Source organism: Apteryx mantelli, chromosome 10 (assembly GCF_036417845.1).
Source record: "Apteryx mantelli isolate bAptMan1 chromosome 10, bAptMan1.hap1, whole genome shotgun sequence".
Classification (NCBI taxonomy): Eukaryota; Metazoa; Chordata; class Aves; order Apterygiformes; family Apterygidae; genus Apteryx; species Apteryx mantelli.
In genome coordinates this window covers 1,374,669-1,394,978 of record NC_089987.1, presented here as the reverse complement: position 1 = coordinate 1,394,978, position 20,310 = coordinate 1,374,669, and the positions used below count along the sequence as shown (strand labels likewise).

Genomic DNA, 20,310 nt, shown 5'->3' with positions numbered 1-20,310 from the left:
GGCTTCACCGTTCTCCCCTGATTCAAGGAAAATCTTACTAGCTGTAGCGATGGCATATGCGATGCACTGCCCTTGCAGCCTTCCAGACACTGCCTTGGCTTTGCAGGCTAGACTTCCACATGCTTTCGGAAAGTTCAGTAGCTCCTGCACCCCTCTGCGATCCCCCCTGCTCCAGCCAGATGCGTCAGGCACTTTGGCAACTTCCAGCGGCCAGCACAGGTTTCGGGTTTTTGAGCCTGTGCCTCCGGTCCGGCCCCGCCATCACCCCTCCCGTCTCCGCCCCATCTCCCCGGCAGGCAGTGCCTTCCCTTCGGAGCTCCCCAGGTAGTGGGGTACATCGCTGTCTATCCCGTTAGATGATCCAACCTCTCCAAGCTGGAAGAGAGCAATGAGGGGCTGCCGTTCCTGGACAGCTCTGCCCGACGCGTGGTTGCGCTGTCGGATGTTGGGGAGCTGCGATGCCCGTGCGGAGCAGCAAGGGCAGCTGCGGAGGTGCTAACGTCACCAGGCTCTGCCGCGGCCAGCACAGGGCATGTGGCAGCGCCGCAGCCTTAGCGCCTCCATCGAGTCTTTGTTCACTAAGGTTTCGTTGCCTGCCTGGGCCAATCCTGTGTTAGCAGCACCCAACACCAGAAAACTCTTGTGCAATCTGTAAAGATGCTGGAATTGCGATTTCCAGAGATACTACAGGAACACAAATCATCGTTTTGCTCTTGTGAATCTCCTAAGAGGCATGAAGAGGAAGCAGGGATCATGGAAGCAGGCAGTGGACCAGGAAGGCGAGTGGCCTCGCTGTCCAGTCTCGCTGCATCCCTGCCCAGTGTCATCGTCAGCTCCCTCTCAGGAAAAGGCTTGGTGCTTTGCGTGCCAAAAGAAACACTGGGCAGGAAGGCACAAATTACAGTCACGTTTGTGCTTTTTAGTCTTAGCTACTTGATTTATAGACTTTGATGAAGTGATTACAGATGAAAGAAAACATTCCAGGGAGCAAGAGCCGCATGTTGCTGGGGTCTCGTGTCTGTCTTTCTGTGTGAGTTACAGTGGAAAACAAAACAGGAGGATTACAGGGGCATTCTGCTCACCACGCGCTCCTTTCCTTCTGCACCTGCGGAGCGCCAGCTGTGCTCAGCGCTGCACAAACCAGCAAGCAGCACCTGCCCAGGGGCTCGCTCTCCAGCCAGACATGCGATGCATTCCTGACTTCCACTGGTGCTTGATGGTGGTAATGAATAGCAGCGACTGAATTTTGTTGCTCAATAAATATGGAACTCATTTGTTTACAATGATCATTATTTATACTGCTAGTGTGCCTAGAAAGCCTGGTCCTGCACGAGGATGCCACTGTGTTATGTACAAGTGCAAAACAGACACTGCTCCAAGCAGACCACGAGCTTAGAAAGACAGTGGGCAGCTATAGAAAAACAGGCAGCAACAAAACAGTTGCCAAATTTTTGTAACCGCTCTTGAAAAGGGAAACGCTAAGGAGGATAGTGAGGTTGCTTTGCAAAGTTTATGGAGAAATCCTTCAAGCATGAAAGTGCAGAGAAGAAACACAAAGACACTGGTTTGAAAATTAATTAACTAGATTATAGAAACTGATACTCTGAACCAGAGGCAAAAGACGAGTACTTGATACTGAAGGAGACAGAACAGAGGGGCAGTAATGTGCTGGGAAGGCTCCAGAAAAAGACGTAGTTTTGTTTGATATAACCAAGAGGATGGAGCCAGCAGAGGAGTGCAAAGAGACGAGTAGCCCGGTCAAAGCAAGAGGGGAGAAAAGTAATCTTTATAACAGCACTTGTGTGAACTAATGCATGATTGCACTTGTCAAGGCCAGGCAGAAGGATGTTGAGGCAACAGTGGTGCAAGATGATGAAATCCTGAGTTAGAGTTTACAGTACATAGCCTGACAAAGAAAAAAAAAAGCTAAAAAAGCTTCCCCTTAGACATTAAGACATTCTCCTTAGACAGTAAGGAAACAGCAAGGTTAGATGTCACTCTGGTGCAAGGAGCTAGGAACACCTTCATGTCAGAGAGGATACCTGGGTTACGTGGAGAGTCAGGGAAACATCCCTAGGGACCGAGAAAGACACCTACGGAAAGGATTGAAAGAGAGGAATAAGCCCAACGTTTAAGCTATGCTGAGACTGAGCTATTGATGAGGTAACTGCGAGGAAGTGTCACTAAGATTTTAATAGTGTAAGAAAATCGAGTTCAGTATATGGATGACACACCCTAATAGAGAAGATACTTGAATTTGCAATTACAGATGAAGTACGTGTATTACTCCAAAATAACTGGAGAGGAAGATGTGAGATCAGTACCCTCCAGCCTGTGACAAAGCCCGAGAGGAAGGAGGCCAAGGGCTGCAAGAGCAGCGTGGCTGGAGCAGCTGCTTTGCACGCAGCCAGAGCATGTAAGGACAGAGCACTGGTTCCGAGACTTGGCTTGGAAGAAGTCACTGGAGACGTTATTGGGCAACTGCACGGAATGAGTATATATTTGAAGGCTAATTTAGAAAAAGCTAACATAGATGAAAGCACTGGGAGAGAGACAGAGAAATACACTGGCTTTATGGTTGTCTGAATAAATATAATGTAACATATAGTTTAATTTAGGAGGCGGCCACACAGAAGCCTGCAATTCAATAAAGCAATATAGTGTATGTAACCCCATGCTGCACTACCAGGTTTTAACAGGAGCAGAATTCCCAGTTTTCCATGCCAGCAGAGCATGAGTAAGAATTCTGATGAAAGACTACATGCTCCTTGTGAAGCACAGGGCAACGCTTGCATTAATGAAGACAAGTAGCTGTGCTTCCCACAGGCAGGAGAACAGCCCCTGAGTTACCGGGGAACAGCAGCCTCTGTGAGGAAGTCACCACCTCACCAGCTCTCCAAGGACACGAAACAGTCACTAAGGCTCAAGTACTGCTGACGTATAACCAGATTTATTATTTATTTCTTGAGACAGAGAGTACGCTGAGCGCAGAAGATGGATTTGAAGTCCGCACAAATGAGACTGATTTGAGTTGAATGCTTTCCTTCCCCCCACTTTATTATTCACCTTGTACAGTGGCTTTATTTCCTTACTATTTCCTTGTATCTTGATCCTCATTTCTTTGTACAAAACCGGTAGGACAAGGCAAGGATAAGCCAGTGTATTAAAAACACATGCCATGCCAGGTCTCAACTTGGAATTGCAACCATTTATAGATGTTGTGCATGACAGCAGTAATTGGATTGGATATTATGGTTGGCAGATACCAGTGCAGCAATTTCCTTCTCTTTAGTAACAAAAGATACCCTTCTTTCTTACCAGAAAGTGACCTATTAAATGTTTAAAATAAAACAGAGCTCTTCAAGGAGTTAACCTGTTTGTACTAAAATGGACGTGGGAAGACAGCATGGCTGGTTAGCATGTCTCAGCAGTAATAAACAGCTTTGAGGTGATAAATCCTTCAAAGTGTATGACACTTGGCCAGCTGGCCACGCCACCGAGCTGGGATCGCCAAGGGCATGAGGCGTACTTAACAGTATGGCTACCTAGCTCACTTGAGCACCCTTTAAAATCCCAACTGTAGCAAACAGCATGGACATTAGGGTGCTCCAGTTCTCTTTCTATGCATCTTTTATCTTTAGCCAACACTGGTAACAGTATTAGCACTTCTTATGACTTGCAGGCAGTACTGCCTCTTCAGCAGATACGCAAAAGCTGACAGCCCACTGTCCAACATTGCACATGCAGCGTGAGCAGCAGAAAATAAATTCCACAGCCATGAATGTACGTTCATGAATGAACACATGAGCTTCAGAAATTACCAGGTTCTTGAGCTTCCAACCAATCTTTCTGCCCCTAAGCCGTTCAGTGCGGCTCATAGGAGACAGGGAACCTACCAAGCCACTCTGCGATTTGCATATGAACATTTTCTTCTAAAAACTGATAAAACTGCAGCACTCACAGAGAGAAGACATTAGAGCACAGGCACAATTTAAAGATGTGTGAGATAGCCATCTATTTTATATATATGCATAAAGAACCAAAAGAAGTGGTGAAAAGGCTGCTCCTGGTGGCACTGGAAGCAAACGCCAGCCGCAGGAGCGCTACAGCCCAGCTAGAGGCTGACAAATAAGTCTTGCCAGCGCGAAGCCGCCACGCTTTCCTGACGGAAACAGCCACAAGCCGCGGCTCCCCGTCCCGGCACCGCTGCAGCATCACCGCAGTGCCGGGCCCGCGCGTCTCATAGAGACGCGGCTTCTCAAAGCGCCTTTGTCACTGCAGGCAGCCTGGAAGCGGCCTACAGACGCGCGCGGCCGTGCTGCACCGAGCGGCTGGGCGGCTGCTACGGGCCCGACCGCCCGGCGGGGGCCAGGGGGGCGGGCAGCGGCCGGTTGGTTCTCCCAGGAACGTTTCCCTTCGCCCGCCCGGCAGGGCAGGGCAGGCATCAAGGGCGGCCCCGCACCCCGCGAAAGCCGGGCCGGGCCGAGGCGCAGCCCCGCCGCCGCGCGTCGCCTCAGGCGAAGAGAGGCGCTTCCCGCCCTCCCGCTCTGGCGACTCCCCATTGGCCCGCGCCCGGCGCGCCGCCCTCCCATTGGCTGCAGCCGGCGCCTCTGATTAGCCGCCAGGCGTCGCACCACCGCTGGGGCTGCGCCGCTGCCGGCGCCTCGCTGCTCATTGGCTGGGAGCCGGCGGACTTGGCCGCGAGCCGCAGGCAGGGGGCGGGAGGGGGGAGGGGGTGTTGGCGATCGCTACGGCGGCTGCCGTAGGCCAAGCCCGTGGTTCCGCGAAGCGGCTGGCGGCCGGCATGGAGCCCGAGGGGTGCGCGGAGCCGGCGGGCGGGCCCGTCTTCACCCTGGAGGAGGTGGCCAGGCGGAACTCCAGCCGCGAGGCCTGGCTGGTCATCCACGGGCGGGTCTACGATGTCACCCGCTTCCTGGAGGAGGTGAGGCGGGGGGGCGGGGTCCCGGCCCGGCCCGGCCCGGCCCGGCCCCTCAGGGACCGGCGGGTGGGGGAGGGCCCGGGGGGGGGGATGAGGGGGCGAGGGGGGGGAGGGGAGGGCCCGGGGGGGTTAGGAGGGAGTGGAAGGGGCCGGGGGGGGCTGAGGGGGGAGGGGGAGAAGGCCTGGGGGGGGCTGAGGGGGGAGAGGAAGGGGTCTGGGGGGGGCTGAGGGGGGAGAGGAAGGGGTCTGGGGGGGGCCGAGGGGGGAGAGGAAGGGGCCCGGGGGGGGGCCGAGGGGGGAGAAGGCCCGGGGGTGGCTGAGGGGGGAGGGGAAGGGTCTTGGGGGGGCTGAGGGAGGAGGGGGAGAGGGCCCGGGGGGGCTGAGGGGGGAGGGGAAGGGGTCTGGGGGAGGCTGAGGGGGGAGAGGAAGGGGTCTGGGGGGGGGCTGAGGGGGGAGAGGAAGGGGTCTGGGGGGGGGCTGAGGGGGGAGGGGAAGGGGCCGGGGGAGGCTGAGGGGGGAGAGGAAGGGGTCTGGGGGGGGGCTGAGGGGGGAGGGGAAGGGGCCGGGGGAGGCTGAGGGGGGAGAGGAAGGGGTCTGGAGGGGGGCTGAGGGGGGAGGGGAAGGGGTCGGGGGGTCTGAGGGGGGAGAGGAAGGGGCCCGGGGGGGACTGAGGGGGGAGGGAGGGCTGGGAGTGTGAAGGGGAGGGCGGGGGGGGAGGAGGGAGGCCCCCGGGGGGGTTCTGGGGGGCAGAACCTCTTGACCATAGGGACAAAAACTGCTTTTAGACCCAACACTTGTGACTTCTGTGCTTGAGGCAGCTGAGAGTGGCATCGCTAGTGTTTGACGCTGCAACTAGAGTGGGAAGAAATGGCGATAAAGTTTCAAAGGGGTTTTTGTCCCAGCTCGGAATAACGCCAAACCCTTTGTAGCGTCTGCAGAGTAACGTACTGAAAAACAGCTTTAAAGGAAGAACACTTCATTGAGAATGTGCATGTTCCTGCTTGCTACTTTTGCCTGTCTGAATTTGGCTTTGATTTTCCTCTAGGCATCTATTATTAAAGCATGTCTTCTGTATAGTCATAACAAAGCATATAATGATGAAGCTAATTTGGTGAAGTATAGAGGCTTATCAGATAGGAGAGAATGGCAGCTTTTTTTAGTGGCTTGAAACCTGGAAGTAGTGGCTTTCTGTGTAGCTTTCCAGGATTTATTTGTAAAGGTGGATGTGATCTGTTTTGTTGCTTGGATCCAGCATCATAATGCTTCATTCAGAATCTGACTTACACTTTGAGCCTTCTCCCCAGCTTTTTTTCTAAGGGAATTTCTAAGACGTTTCAGTGTGCACATTGTGGAGTGTCTTTTATATATTTGGTGGCTTGAATTGGTCTTTGCTGTAGTCAGTTTTGCACTGTTTGCAACTTTTGTAGTAAAAAATCCTGCTTTTCTTTACAGGACCATAAATTGATCCTGGCTTCTAGGTCCTTTGCTCACCCGTGTCTATGGCAGCTACTCCAGCATTGTTTACGGATGCGTCTTTGACAGGTGCAGGATCTGAAAAGCAGCCTGCTGAGCAAATGTCGTTCTTGGGTATTTATAAGACAGCACTTGACAGAGGCTGTAGACACCCAGTACACTGAAAAGCTTGAAACACGTCTGTGGGGTAGTGCCTTGCGGAAGCGTGACTTTGGTGCTGTACAGCAGTAGTGGAATGGAAAAACAGCTGATATTCAGCTGTTTGTTTTACAGGAGAGCCCACGGATGCGGCTGAGGCGAGGGACCAGTTGTTCATTTCGTCGGACACATCTACAATAGGTTGCAAACTGCCCTATAAGCAGGGCGGGAAGGAGCAGGCAAGCTTAGGGTGTTACTCTAACTCAAGAAGCTGTTAAATGGTGGTGCTACAAGTTGAATTCAGGTAGTCAGGTTCCTAGCCCCGAGTCTCTTCACAGGGCCAGGAGTTTCCAAGCTGGCCTGTGAGGACTGTTGGAGAGCTGCTTGCCTCCTTTTGCCTGCCGCCCCCTCGAGCGCTTGGGTTCCCCTGCATTAGGCCAAACCTGTAATCTGGGCACCTGTCACATTCCTGAAAGAGTGCAGTGGAATACAGAGCTGTGCGCTGAGTTAGCTCTGCCGACCAAGTGGAACAGACGGGATGGCACATGTATTTTAAAGAACTTCTCTTACTCCACTGGTTTCTGAAATCCTCCGGGTTTGCCTACATCTACACATCTGGCTTAGCTGGTTAGAGCCTGGTTCAAAACAAACAAATGGTGTTTCTTCACGCAATAGGGAACAGACTTGTGGAACTCCTTGCCAAAGGATATTGTGAGTGTAAGAAACTTACAGGGATTCAGAGGAAGAAAGGATGAGAACCTGGAAAAGCAATTTACTGTGGGTTACTAAGTGCCAAAACATCTGGGGCTTAGGAAGAGCCAAAACCAGCTGGAGGCTGGGAAGTACTTGGAGAAAGCGCATGCCCTGTCTTACGCTTGCCTCAGAGTCCAATCATGGTTGTTGCTTATTGCTTTGCAGACTTAGTGTTAGAAAACTGTTTTCGAGATATTTACCCCCAGACGCACAGAGTGAACGACCCTGTGCTTCAGAGCATGGACCAAGTCTGTGGTAGTCAGTTGTCATCTCGGCGTTCTCGGTGTGAGCAGTGGCACCTGGGACGTGCTCCCTGGGACACTTCCAGCATTCCTCAGACCTCTTTATAAGTGAGCCCAGAAAAGCGTTCCACTCCACCATGGCGGGTGAGGTGATGAATAGCAGGTTTAGCAGTGACCTGAATGTTATCTTGCAGTGGTATTTGGCGTTGCCCTTTCCAAGCCCTTTGTCCCATTTGCCTTGTTGTAACATGAAAAGGATCTACTTGGATTAGGGGAGGAAAGAGGAGTATGGCTGCTCTCTTAACTGTGGCGGAATGGCTAACACAACAATCTCTCTCTGTTGCATACACCCCTCACTGACATAGTGAAACTTGTAAGTGTAGATCAGGCTCTAATTTATTGGCAAAAGTACACGTCATTACCCCCTGTAATCAGTCCAGCGACAGGGAAACAATGTGTAGATGCTGAGAACCAGAAATGCTTGTCTTGTTTAGAAGTTACTGTTGTGTCTGATAAATTGTTTTGCGTTAGAGCTGTCAACTGCTCTAACTGCACGTCAGGGTTTCGGTGTATGGTATTTCCTCTTGATCCTGTGTAGTCACTGAAGCAGTGTCGAATTGTTGCCCTTTCTGGCCCTTGGCCACAGATCATTTGTACAGGATTGCTGACTTCCACTAAAGCGTTATCTCAGAGTGATTGCATAATCCCTAAGAAGCCTCACTGCTAAAATATTGTTGAATTTTGCTTTGTGATTCCTGCAGACTAAGTACAGCAGGTCATCCATTAGTTAGCCAATTCAAAATCTGTTTGTTGGTTGCAATATAGATCAATTTAAATTTCTAATTTATGTTATTTGTTCTGTAATGGAAGCAACAACTAAGACATATTTATCACCTAGCAAAGCCCGCTGAATTACAAGAACATGAACAAAAGGCAGGAGATGTGCAAAGACAGCATCTAAAATTTCATAGATGTTTCCAAGAGATTTGGAATCTCTCTTGTGCTTCAGAAAGCCTGTAAGTGCTTAAAATGAAGTGTGATTATTGCCATAAAGCTATCTCAGATTTCAAATTGTCTAATTTCCTTCCAAGTCTAGGTAAACCAGAACACCAATGTACATGATACAAAGTACTCCTGAACTGCAGTCGTCTAAAAAAGCAAATGTAGACCATGGCTAGAGCAAAAAGGGCCAACTCCTCTGGTAGATATGAACGATAGGTGAGGAAGTCGAGGAAGGGCAGATGTTCCTCTCTGACAGGCTCTTTGAGGTATGGTGCTGCCCACTGCTCACACTTACAGCCCCACCGCACCAATATTATAATCGGTGGCTTTTAACTTGTGCACAGTCTGTGACATATTTATTCTCACAGGCATTCCTGTGATAGAAGGATGTGTTTTACCTCCATTTTACATAAGACTGGAAGTATTCAGAGATGCACGTTTCTTCAGTATACCCTTTTGTAGGTTATCTGAGTCCTGCAGCCACCCGGGCTACATGTCTTGGCATGTGCTGGTACTTATCATACCTGTGATAAGTGTGACTAGAAACCTGTTTGAACAAGTTTCCAAGTGGAATGAGTCTAGGCTGTGACCACTATAGCCCAAATTTGTCAGTTGGTTACGAGTGTCATGTTCTTGAAACTACATTTCACAAGAAAAGGAAATATACTTTTAAAAATAGCTTCTCTTTTAAAATTATACTGTGCTAACAGAAAGCTGCACACCTTCCAGGAAAGTGTAAGGCTAAGGTAGGGTCTGTGCTCTGAAGACCTGATAGTTAAGAGCATTATCACTGAGATAAAAGTAGAGAGGGAAAACTGCAGGGAAGTATCAGATGGTTACCTCCTTACTGCACGAGCCGCAAGAAATCTGCACTTAATTCCTGCATACTCTGATGTATCAGAAACATGAACTCTCTGAGGGAGAAGGGGGAATGTCAGAGATCTATTCCTGCTCCTGCTGGCTTCCTCCAGCTCTGCAGAGTTGTTCTGGGATAAACCTGTTCCCTGTCTTACAACGAGCTTTGAAGGATGTGTAGTTGATGAGCAGCGTTTGTCTAGGTGGTTCCTTGTCCGTTTTTTTCTGGCCTCCTGTAGTACTGGCACATTATTGCTGCACAGTAATACTCTTCTCTGTCATGGCTTATTGGAGGCTAGGAATAAAAGCTTCTGCATTTCTCCTCAACCCGATGGCTTATCTGATCCAGCAATCTAATTAGGCTTAGGGCTTAGGGTCACTTCTGAGCTTATTTGTAGTTTACGGTGAGTCTGTAACAGCAGTTGTCAGCCATACGCGTGCAGACTGGCGCTTGGAGTTTGTGAAATGGTGACTGTAGGCTCGCAGCTTCCGTGGTGAGTTTCTGTGCTGCATTATTGGCGCCTTCCTTTCAGCGGGACGTTCGGACCTGTTGCTGCTTCTTGCTTACTCCTAATTCCCTCTCAAGGCTACACAGAGTAGAGCATCTTCTGAGGTCTCATGAATAAAGACAACCTTGCTGTCTGAACACACAACATGAACTATATGAGCTGCTCCTAAAGGCTAATTATGGGGAGAGTCAGCAAGAGCAAACTTTTTTTTGCTTGCCACTTTAAAGCATCAGTGGCATGTTTAAAGTGAGTTTGGAGTGAATTGGGGGTTATACGGCTCCCTACTTTCTGCTGTTCTTTGCTGCCTTGTGGGACCCAGTTTGGAAAAAATAATTTAGAGAACTTGATTCAAACAACTCACTAAAATGATCTTTCAAGAGCATCTGCTGTAGCTCTAGGTGTTGCAGAGTACGAGTAAGTCTTGGGTTTTATTCCCCGTTAGATCTCCTGCCTGTGACAAGGGCAGGCTAATGCTCTTCCCATGCTATCTGGGTTAGGGACTCTGCAGAGTGCCTTATGCTAGCGATGCTTGTTGTGCCTTTAGAGAGTTCTCCCCATAAAACTCCCTGTTTTCTCCACTCAGTGGCGTTGGTCATATCCTTCCAGAACTGGTGCTCTGGGACTGTTAATGTTGCTGCCAGTGTGTACTTTATTTATTGTGTATGTTCCTGACTCCAGAGACAAGGAGATTGCAGCTAGGTTACTGTTGTTGTGGAAGGGGTCTGAGGAGGAGCTCTTGGGCCCATCTCGCACTGGTTCTTGTTTGGTTTTGTCCGTTTCTTTCTAGAATGAAGAAACCTTCATTTCAGCCATTATTTCCCCTGGAAATACATTTTTTTTTCTGAGTCTGTAACGCTTCTTGCAGTTTTTGTGTTTTCCTGCAGGAGCTGTAGTTTTGGGAAGTTCTGTGGTGGAGTAAATGACTTCTTGTATAAATAGTTTGGTCTTACATTTGCTCAGGTATGACAAGGTAAGAACTGCCTGGCTGCAGATGTAGGTGTCTACACTAGGGAGTCCTTTCAGAAACACGATATGCCAAAAATATTGAAGAGTTTTTTTGGTTTTTTGACTTGGAGATTATAGTGAAGGACAGATGTGCACAAATAAAGATTGTTTTTTTTTCTTACTTGTGGTTTTAGCGAGTGCATAGAAAAGCTTCAGACCCAAACATGTAAGGAGAAGTAAACTTTACCATTCTTTTCTCTTGTACATACTTGACCATTTTTCTTCTCTTGTACATGCAAAGACAGGTTGTTACCGAAAGCCAATATGCACTCCATTTGCCCTGTTTTTGAGGGATTTTGCCTGTTCTTTTCAGGTTGATGATGAGGAAAGTAAGGTTAATTCTTTAAAATCTTAGTTCTGGTGTTTTTCTATTTGAAATGAGATTTCTGGTGAGACAGTCCTAAGGAGTCCTTCTTGAAGGCTTAGAGTAAGTAGTGCTACAGAGAGATGGTCTAAAGGGTGGTCTTGCTCTGCCTGTCTGTTCCTATCCACTCCTTGTGTGAGCAGAGACGTGCATCTGACTCTGCAGCGAGCTGGTTCATGGAGCTGCTGTCTGGCTGCCCTGGCAGGCAATCAGCTCCTTTTCTCTTTTGTAGGGTTGGTTTTCTGCTAGGGTAGTCCCTGATCTGACTCCTTCTGAGATCAAATAAGCACGAGCGTTGGTGCATGAGAAACGGCAGCAGGACGCAGAAGGAGCAGAGTGGAGCCTTGCTAGCAGCTAGTCATTAGATTGCCTTAGCTGTAAAACCAAACTGTGTCCTGGGACTGCAGACTTTGCCCTTCATGGCTGCTGAGAAAGCTCCACGCTGATGGTTTTCTTACATACTGGGTCAACAAAGGGATTTATTCAGAATAAAGAGCTCTGGTGTGAGGACTGCAGAATTGGTCACAACAACTCACTGGAGTAAACAACCGGGCTGGTTTGGTGTCCATAACGGAGTATGTTTGGTATGAGGTGTGATATCCACAGGGGAATATCTAGACTTTTGCCAGCAAAAACAGACAATCTGAAGGAAGAGGAGCATTGGCAACTGTTCTGGGCCTGTGTGAGGAAAAAGTGTATTGCAGAGAGAAACAGGTGTTTCAGTGCTTTGATCTGAAATTTAGTCTAACGTCTCTTCTCCTGTTCCAGACTTGTAGGGGTATTTTCAGGCAGCTGTGAGCAAGTTTCATCTTCTCAATTAGTGCGTTTAGTTGCCTGATGCTCTAGAAAACTGGGTTAGTCCCTGTGTGGGTACTCAGTCCTGATCACTTTATTGGTTTAACTGGATTAGCTGATAGTTTAAACTGAACTATTTGTTCACACACATACACACGCACACTGTAAAGAGATTGTACTTTGCTGGCCTTGTGGTTAGTGCTTTCCATTGCCAGGTCTGTTCCTGGAATTATGGTATTGACAGTGCTAGAGAGGAGCCCAACCCATCCAGGAAAACAGAATTGCACCAGAGTTTTTCGTCAGTTTATACCGCTCAGGCTGTTTCTGACACATCAGACACCTCTGTTTAACGCTAGGGTTGTGCTCTGACAGTTGTCTGTGACTGCGTGCAGAGAGGTTGGGCGCTTGAGTCTTCGGTAGGGTTTATCGTATGATGTTGTCTTGAAGCATCTGTGGGGACCTGGAAGGGTTAGAAGAGGTGCCTTTTTGCATCTAGCCCTTTGCTCACCTGAAGTCTTCTTTTCCAGCATCCAGGTGGAGAAGAGGTTTTGCTCGAACAGGCTGGCAGAGACGCCACGGAGAGCTTTGAAGATGTTGGGCATTCCACAGATGCCAGGGAAATGCTCAAGCAGTACTACATAGGGGAGGTCCACCCGGTAAGGACCCGCTGGGCATGACGGCCTTCTTTCAAACACTGTGTAAAAGTGGGACTCTCCCTTATGTAACCTGGCAAACAAATACACCAAGAGGTGCCTTGCAAAATAAGTAGGTAGTTAGGTTTTTATACAGTCTGTGTATCATCCAGGACCTCTCTTGAGGAAACAAAACTAAATGAGTCTTCTCTTTCCACCATGCAGAACTGATTTCTGACTACAGTTAAATAAGTGTCACGTAAAGAAGCTAATCTAATCAGTTCCCTCCTTAGCTGGTGGTACCATAACTTCCTCTTGCCTTGTAGTTTAGAGTTCAGGAGGGTGAGAGTTCACAGGGGCACAGCACAAACACCAGCTTCCTGCCCGCTGCAAAGCCAGGGCCTTTGGGTGCTAAAAACTGGAGTCGGGACAATTGCAGATATGACGGGACTGTGTACAGAACAATTCCTTTGTGATGACTGCAGGCTTCTCTTAAAGTCAGTGCTTATTGTTTTTTCTTCTTTTTTTTCCGTTGACAGCATGACCGTAAAAATGAAGGTTCTAAGGTAAGCTATTACTGTTTTACTTTTCCATTTTAATTTAATGCTGAGGAAATTATACTATGTTAAATTAGTTTATATTCTATATTTTTTTCCCTGTAGGCTTTTTTTTTTTTTTTTTTTTGAATGGCTTTGGGGTTTGCCCTAAATAGAAAATATTGTGCACAAGCATTAATTAAACAGTTTGAAGACACCTAGAATGAGTTCTGCTTACACAGGAGAATTTAATCTCATAGACTGATGCTTTTGGGGCAGGGATACTCCATTCTGTGCCGGTCATAGCAGGGCTCTCAAAAGGGGGATGAAGAAATAAAGAGCTGCATAAGCGTTCTCTCGTATTGCCTGTATGCTTGGTGCTTGGTCCTTTGCTCCTGGGCTTTCAAAGCATTCTTGCCTGGAATTGGAATTCTTCGTCAAGCCATCTACAAAAAATCCCCCTTGTAATTGTAATAGATGAAGTATTATATTTATTTTTTCTGTTGCAAGCTCTAATGTAATATTGCTGCGGGTAGCTAAACAGCTCCTCTTTTTCATATGGAGTTAGCTGCACTGAATTGGTGGGAAGAGATGATTGTATTTAAAGTACTGTAAATTTAGCCACTAAACAGAAATTTCAAATTTAAAAATAGGTAAAGTTGCCAGAAGCTGTAGATTTCCTTTGCTGACGACAATTTAAACTTATCTGGATTTTCTTTCCATACCCAGTATATGAAGCACACATACTAAGTTTGTGAGACTTAGGCATGCCAAGTGTTGCATGTTAGAGGAATTCTCTTTTTTAAACCACAAAATTTGTTCCCATGTGGCAGGCCATGGCCTCCCTAATTTTGTCTTTATTGGAGGAAAGCTGGAGCTCTCTCTTCTGCTGGGTGCATGTTCAGACATACAGCTTCTCTATGGACGGCTGTTTTTCCTGCTTAGTACTGAGTTACGCTGTTTTTTGGGTGGCCAGATGTGGAGCTAGGGCAAGCTAAGGGAGGTAGCAAAGAGAAATGTTGTGGTGTTGAACCTAACTGTGAACCAGATGTTTTACGATCACTAGGCTTCTGAGTTTAACTTTTCTGCTCTAACAAATTCCACGAACCTCAACTGACATGAGTTGTCCTGGCCGAGGAGGAACAGACGCTCCTTCCCCTCGAACAGGGTTGCCCAGTGAGGGCTGTGACTCCACACGAGGTTAGAAGGAATACAAGTGGTGCTGGAAGCAAGACAGAAATTGTTTATGCGGGCTCAGGGGCTGCAGGTCTGACAGAAGAGCTGCAGAGCTGCGGCTATAAATCCTTGTCAGAGCAGTGGGAGGAGCTGGCTTAATTACACGAAAATCCCTTCCATGCTCTGCAAGGCGCTGCGCCTCGCTGCCCGCGGCTCGGAGAACGAAGGAACAAGTTGAGTCACACTTTTTTTTTTTTTTTCCTTTTTTTCCTGTGGAGCTTGTGGCTTGATGTTTACTCAAACTACAGTAACGAATAAATCTGCCAAGCAAATTATTCCTTTGTTTTTGCTCAGGAGCTCAGCAGGCACTTCAGTGTGAAATTGGAAGTTGTTTTTTGTGCCCCCTCTCCCCTGCCATCAGTGATGTTATTTCCACACCTTGAGCCACAGGCTTTTTTTATTTTTTTTTTAAATAACTCACTGTGTCCTGATCACTGGGCTGTTAGTGTTGCTACATTCAAGCCAGGAGACATGCGCAGCCACCATGGGGTTGGCTGTAGAACAAAAATTCTCTGTTCACTGCCCAAGAAATCACTGGTGTTGCTTAAAACTCGGGTGCTTCTGGATCAGAATGGGACACAGTGTTGCAAAAGTGCCTTTGAAATGGATGGGGATGGGGAAATGGTAATAAATAGAATCCCATTGGAGAGGTAAACATGTGTCTTGCAGCTGGCTTCTCTTCTTGGTGGCTTGAAGGCTTGGACCAGAGACAGCTCTGCCTTCAACAAGGCTTTCATTAGATGTTGTTCAAAGCAGGGCCACTTGCGGAGTACCAGGAATCAGTGAGGAAACAGAGAGAGCAGCAACTGAAGCCCTTGGGAACGTTTGTTTGTTATACTTAGCCATAGAAAGAGTAGCTCAGGCTGGGTAAAACCTACTCTTAGGTATAAAGTGGAGCTGCATGATTATGCATATATTCATCTTTCAATTTATTGTTTGATTCAACTCTATTTCACAAATAGAATCACAGCCCTGAAGCGTGCATAGAAATAAGTATTAATCTGAATAGCTCTCTTGGATACAAGAGTTAAATATTTTTGCAAATTACTTTTTTGTTTGGATCTCTCTTAAAAAAAAGTATGAATTATAATACTGTCTAAGGAAAGACAGGGGAACACCAGGATAAGTGGGAGATTAACCTTGTAAAATATCTGATGATGTTTACTGGTGAACAGGAAAATTGATTTCTCTTCTATTGTTGTCAGAATTTGCAAAAGCCTCTAAGGAGGAAGTCCAGTGACTTATTAACAGCTAAGATTTGCTTTTTTTGCATATTAACAGCTAAAAGCTGCTTTTTTCAATGTGCAAAATCAGTTTTAAATTATATTTGGGCCTATTTTTAAAAATGATAGCAAGAGATAGAAGTCAATAGTGTAAGAAAAATGGGAAGGGGAACACAAAAAAGGTGCTGTACGTATACACTCTTGTGATTCAGCTCAAAGGTAACTGCCCCCCGATAAGCGTCAATGTTCAGCATCCACTGAATGTGTTATGGCAGACAAGGAAGCAGTGAGGCCCTCAGGGAGTGGAGATAGTACTGTTTAGGATGGGCAGGAAAGGTGACTTTTGGCAGGTAGATGTTGAGAGCATTCCAATGGAGAGCAGTAGCGTTGCATCAGCCAGGCCACAGAGGAAGAGGATGGGCAGTAGTCAGCACAGAGTTGGCGAAAGCCTCAGTGAGAATTTCAGCTGACTGGACAGAAGTGGTTAAATCCTCAAAACTTTATGAAAGAAGGAATATTAAAGTTTGGAAACAGTTTGTACACAAGGGAGGAGCTGAAGAGGTTATATGCTTGAGTGATCAGACGGTAGCACAGAAAACGGGGAAGTGGACACAGCTTTGGAGAAGGGATCATAGGGAAAGGATTGTCCATATCAAGCAGAGGCAGCCTGCAAGTTCTCATCCACAGCATAGAAAATGAAGAGACAAGTCTGAGAGGTGATGAGCAAGGCCTGCTTTTATTTGAAAGAGGTGTAGCTTCCGGTGTGAGGTTGAGGCCGGGGCGGCAGGAATCGGATTGATGGAAAGAATGCAGAGGTGGGGAAGAAGGCAGGCATTCCCATCCACTTTGGTGACGGACAGGAAAGATAGGGTGTTTGGGGAAAAAAAGGGAGGGTTATTTTTCCTCTGTTTCTGTAATCAGATGTTCAGTCTTGCAGTTTTATTAGCATATGTGTAATGTTTCTTTTTTTCCCTGCTCACTCCCTTCCCTTTCCTCCTCCAGGACCCAAATGTGGCATCCTCAGGCCAAGCAAGGTATAGTATCTTCTTAAAATAAGAGATTGAGGGGTTGGGACTTGCCGTTTGTAGAACTACATATTAACTCTAATGTACAGGGAAAAAAAACTCAGCGATATTACTGCACTGGCCTTCCAGCAAGCAGATAGTCCAAAGCAAGTTGCCAGACTGAGCACACTGAGTTACCTGCGAGGGCCTGCGCCTCCCCTGTTGGATATGGAGGCACAGCCGGGGGTGAGAAGCCCCCTGTTCCACGCCGGGCAGAACAGGCAGCCCGGGAACCCTGGTGTTTTGCAGCTTGCAATTTCTGGCCCATGTGTTCATCTTACGCCACTGTGGCTGCAGTCCCTTTGCGCTGCAGCGCTTGTTTGGGTGGTTACTGCAGATCACTGCAAGCCAGGGGCTGCTGCAACACAGTGATGGGCATTTTTTGGAGGGTCTTTATAGCAACCAGCCTAGTTTAGCTGAAATTTCAGCAGTGCTGGCAACCAGAACAGGGCTCTGGTCTTTGGTAGCTGATGCAGAGCTCTTCTGCTAAGGAGGCTGCTGAAGGTGAGTTCCTACCACTGCCTGTGGCTTCTGGTTCATGAGCAAAGGAGATTTATTGTGGGATAGCTGTAGCAATTTCTATCCTTGAGTCAACTCAGCTGTTTGTATAACACAAATTACAGCCTGGCTTATTTAAGAAAAGAAAAACAACCAAAAACAAAACAAAAAACAAATTGGTTTCTGTGTGTGCCGGGCTGGAAACTGCAGCAGTTCAGCTGCTGTTTTATAAGCACTCGAGCCATCCTTGCAGCGACAGGGGCCTCGCGCAGGGGCCGGGCAGAGCGCGGAGGGGGAGGACTGCTAGAGCTGTGCTGCCTTGGGAGCCTGAGGCCTAGAGGGCTGGTCTGTTAGACGGTGATGAGACAGCTCTTGAGAGTTTCCTAGATCAAACCAGACATGTAATTAAGTGTTGAACATCTTGAAAAAATTATTAACTTGATACTTTCTTCTGTTTTATGTTGTGTGTGGGTTTTTTGTTTTTGTTTTCTCCCTCTAGTTTCTGGTCAACATGGCTAATCCCCATCTTCGGAGCGCTGGTCATAGGTTTAATGTATCGCTATTACATGTTGGATGGGAGATCCTCTTGAACTGACCTTGCTGGAACCGTGGAAAGCCTGAAAGAGAGGGTGCGAGAGCAAGTGTGTGCATGCACCATGTGGAGTTCTGGTCTCCTTCGCCTTTCATGCTTTGCCTTTAGCTTTGAGTCTGTAAAGTGATGTTGATATCCATGGGACCAAGCTAATACCAAGCTCTGTCTGTCCTAACTCTGGGACAAACAGCGTCTTGTCTTACTTTCCCTTCGCTCTGTGGCAGGGCAAGTGCAACTTCCTGTTACTCCTGTTTGTGTGTGGTCTCCCTCGGGTGCGTGTGCGTGTGCCCGTGCCCGCGTGCGCTCCCTCTCTAGTAAAACACAGATAACCTTTTTCTTTCAATGCCTTTTTGTTAAGCCAGCCAGACAATGTGAAACAGCCGCTAGTGAGCCTGCGGATGCCTCAGACTTTCACATAGCATTGTCAGAAATAAACTGCAAGTTGTCTACAGCCCTTTCCAGAAAAGATGCCCAGAGGTTCAGAACCACGGTAGCTTCCCCAGCGCACGCAGGCAGCACTAACTGGAGCAGCAGGAAATTGTTAGCTTTGCTACCTCTTTCTGTATGTGTCTGTTTTTAACGGTTAAACAAATATAAATATTTTAAAAGTGATTTGGTTCATTTTGTAATATTTGTACTTGTCCCTTTAACATGTATATTCTATGAAACCATTTATACCTTGGATCTTGGTCATTTGGGTGCTTTTGTGCTGCGTGTGGTGATACCAGAAACAGGAACTGACACTGGCTTCTCGAAATGGAGATTTTCCTTCTTCCCAAAATCTTGGTCTGACACACGTATTGGAAACAAAACGCATTCTTTCTTACTGTGAATCTAGACCAGATGGGGGGAAAAAAACCCCAAACGCTGCCTCTTCTCCCGAAATGAAAGGGGAAAAAATCCGTTTGGGTTTTGTGCATAATGATGGTTTTGTCCTGGAATTAGAGTAAGATGTTCTTCCTTTCCACTTTCTGCTTATTGCGTAGGCAGCCTCCCACAGTGTGGAGACGATGTAAGTTATGCTCCATGCACTGGAAGACGTGAATCTTTCCAGCTCTTCCAGCATGTTGGTCTGTGGCTTCAGGAACTGGAGTAACAATGCTGGGAAAAGGGGACTCACGTTCCGGTGTCTGATGCCCTTCAGTGGCACTGTGCGATGCTGGTTCCTCGCTGGTTCCTTAAGCTGGTCGCCTTTTTTGAACTGCAGCAGAAAGGGAAGCAATATCACCCTCTTTGTGCAAACCTCCTGTGGAATATGGTTTTTTCCTCACTTTTCTCTGCCGTGGATCTCCCGTGCGCCCCAGCAGGTTGTTCAGAGCCCTTTCTTGAGGTTGTGCCATTGCACTCTGCCTTTTCGAAACAAAAGCCGACGAAGTGCAGAGTCCTCGGGAAGGGAGAGCACTGCTCAGGCTCTGCTATTCTCTTTACTCTCCTCCATCCTTTTTCCTCTCCTGTATGTCCCAACTCGTCATTCACTGTTCAGCAGAGGTGCAACAGAGTCCCCTTAAAGGCCCTTCTTCCTGCGGGACTTTCTCTACCATAGATTGTTTTGTCTCTTGGGGTGAACTGTCTGGCTGATCCGCACAATCTAGGGAAGCCCAGAGTTACCCGCTGGCAAAATGTCTCTCGAATATCCTATTGCAAGCTACGTTTGTCCTTCATTCTGTCCTGAATGGTTTGGTGGTCTACGTTCCGTTTATTCTATCCTAAGAAGAATATAACAGAAGCCAAGGAAAATCCAGTGGGAAAGATCTGGAAAATTCCATTTAGCTACATTTTTAAAGGAAAAAGGTGATAGGCCACTTAGTCATACATTAATACAGGTCTTAAAGTAAGCAATATGTCTGTCAACGTAAGTTTATGGAAAATAGATCTAATCAGACTAACATGATATTTTTATATTCCAGATTAGTTGATAATACCTTGATGTGCTGCTTAGGCTTCTGTAAGGCATTTGACTCGATACTGCAAGATATTTTGCCTGGTTTAACAAGAGCAATACAAAAATCCACAAGGACAGACAAATGGAAAACCGAAAGTCTTGATTTAACCGTGAAAGGGGAATAGGCACTCGGCAAACACGTTTCTAACGAACCCCGGGAGCAACGCGTGCCGTTTAAGACTTCTTAGCGACCTGGAAGACGGCAGCTCCTCCCTGGTGAAATGAGCAGGCGAGGGAGGCGCCGGCTGCGTGGTGCGGAGGACGAGTTACCGGCAGTGGTGGGGATTGCTGATGAGTTAGATGCAGTTGCATATGTGAAAATAAGCAATGCAGGCTAAGCTCGCGGGAGGCCGGGCCGTATGCTGGCGAGCAGGGACCTTGCGTGTGATTTCAGCATCACATCCGATAAGGAGCAGAATGTGACCCTATGGGATAGAGGTTCGATATGTTCCTCTTGTGCATTAATGGGAACGTTAAATAGGAGAGTCGTGCTAGTCCATGTTTGGCACCGT

The 20,310-nt window shown here is 47.6% G+C and overlaps 1 protein-coding gene across 1 annotated transcript; it reads left to right on the top strand.

Annotated features, from left to right (window-relative positions):
- Positions 1-4,747: 4,747 nt before the first annotated feature.
- Positions 4,748-18,468, top strand: CYB5B (cytochrome b5 type B). Its single transcript, XM_067302308.1, has 5 exons — positions 4,748-4,942; positions 12,603-12,731; positions 13,247-13,273; positions 16,705-16,736; positions 17,764-18,468. Exons 1-5 carry the CDS (start codon positions 4,805-4,807, stop codon positions 17,852-17,854), a joined length of 417 nt encoding a protein of 138 aa, XP_067158409.1. The 5' UTR covers positions 4,748-4,804; the 3' UTR covers positions 17,855-18,468.
- Positions 18,469-20,310: the final 1,842 nt, after the last annotated feature.

Bases quoted from the DNA above. Each gene is read 5' to 3' on its own strand.
- CYB5B (XM_067302308.1), top strand. From the start codon at position 4,805: ATGGAGCCCGAGGGGTGCGCGGAGCCGGCGGGCGGGCCCGTCTTCACC. The intron at 4,943-12,602 runs GTGAGGCGGGGG...CTTCTTTTCCAG, and splicing joins TCACCCGCTTCCTGGAGGAG to CATCCAGGTGGAGAAGAGGT. The intron at 16,737-17,763 runs GTATAGTATCTT...TTCTCCCTCTAG, and splicing joins GCATCCTCAGGCCAAGCAAG to TTTCTGGTCAACATGGCTAA.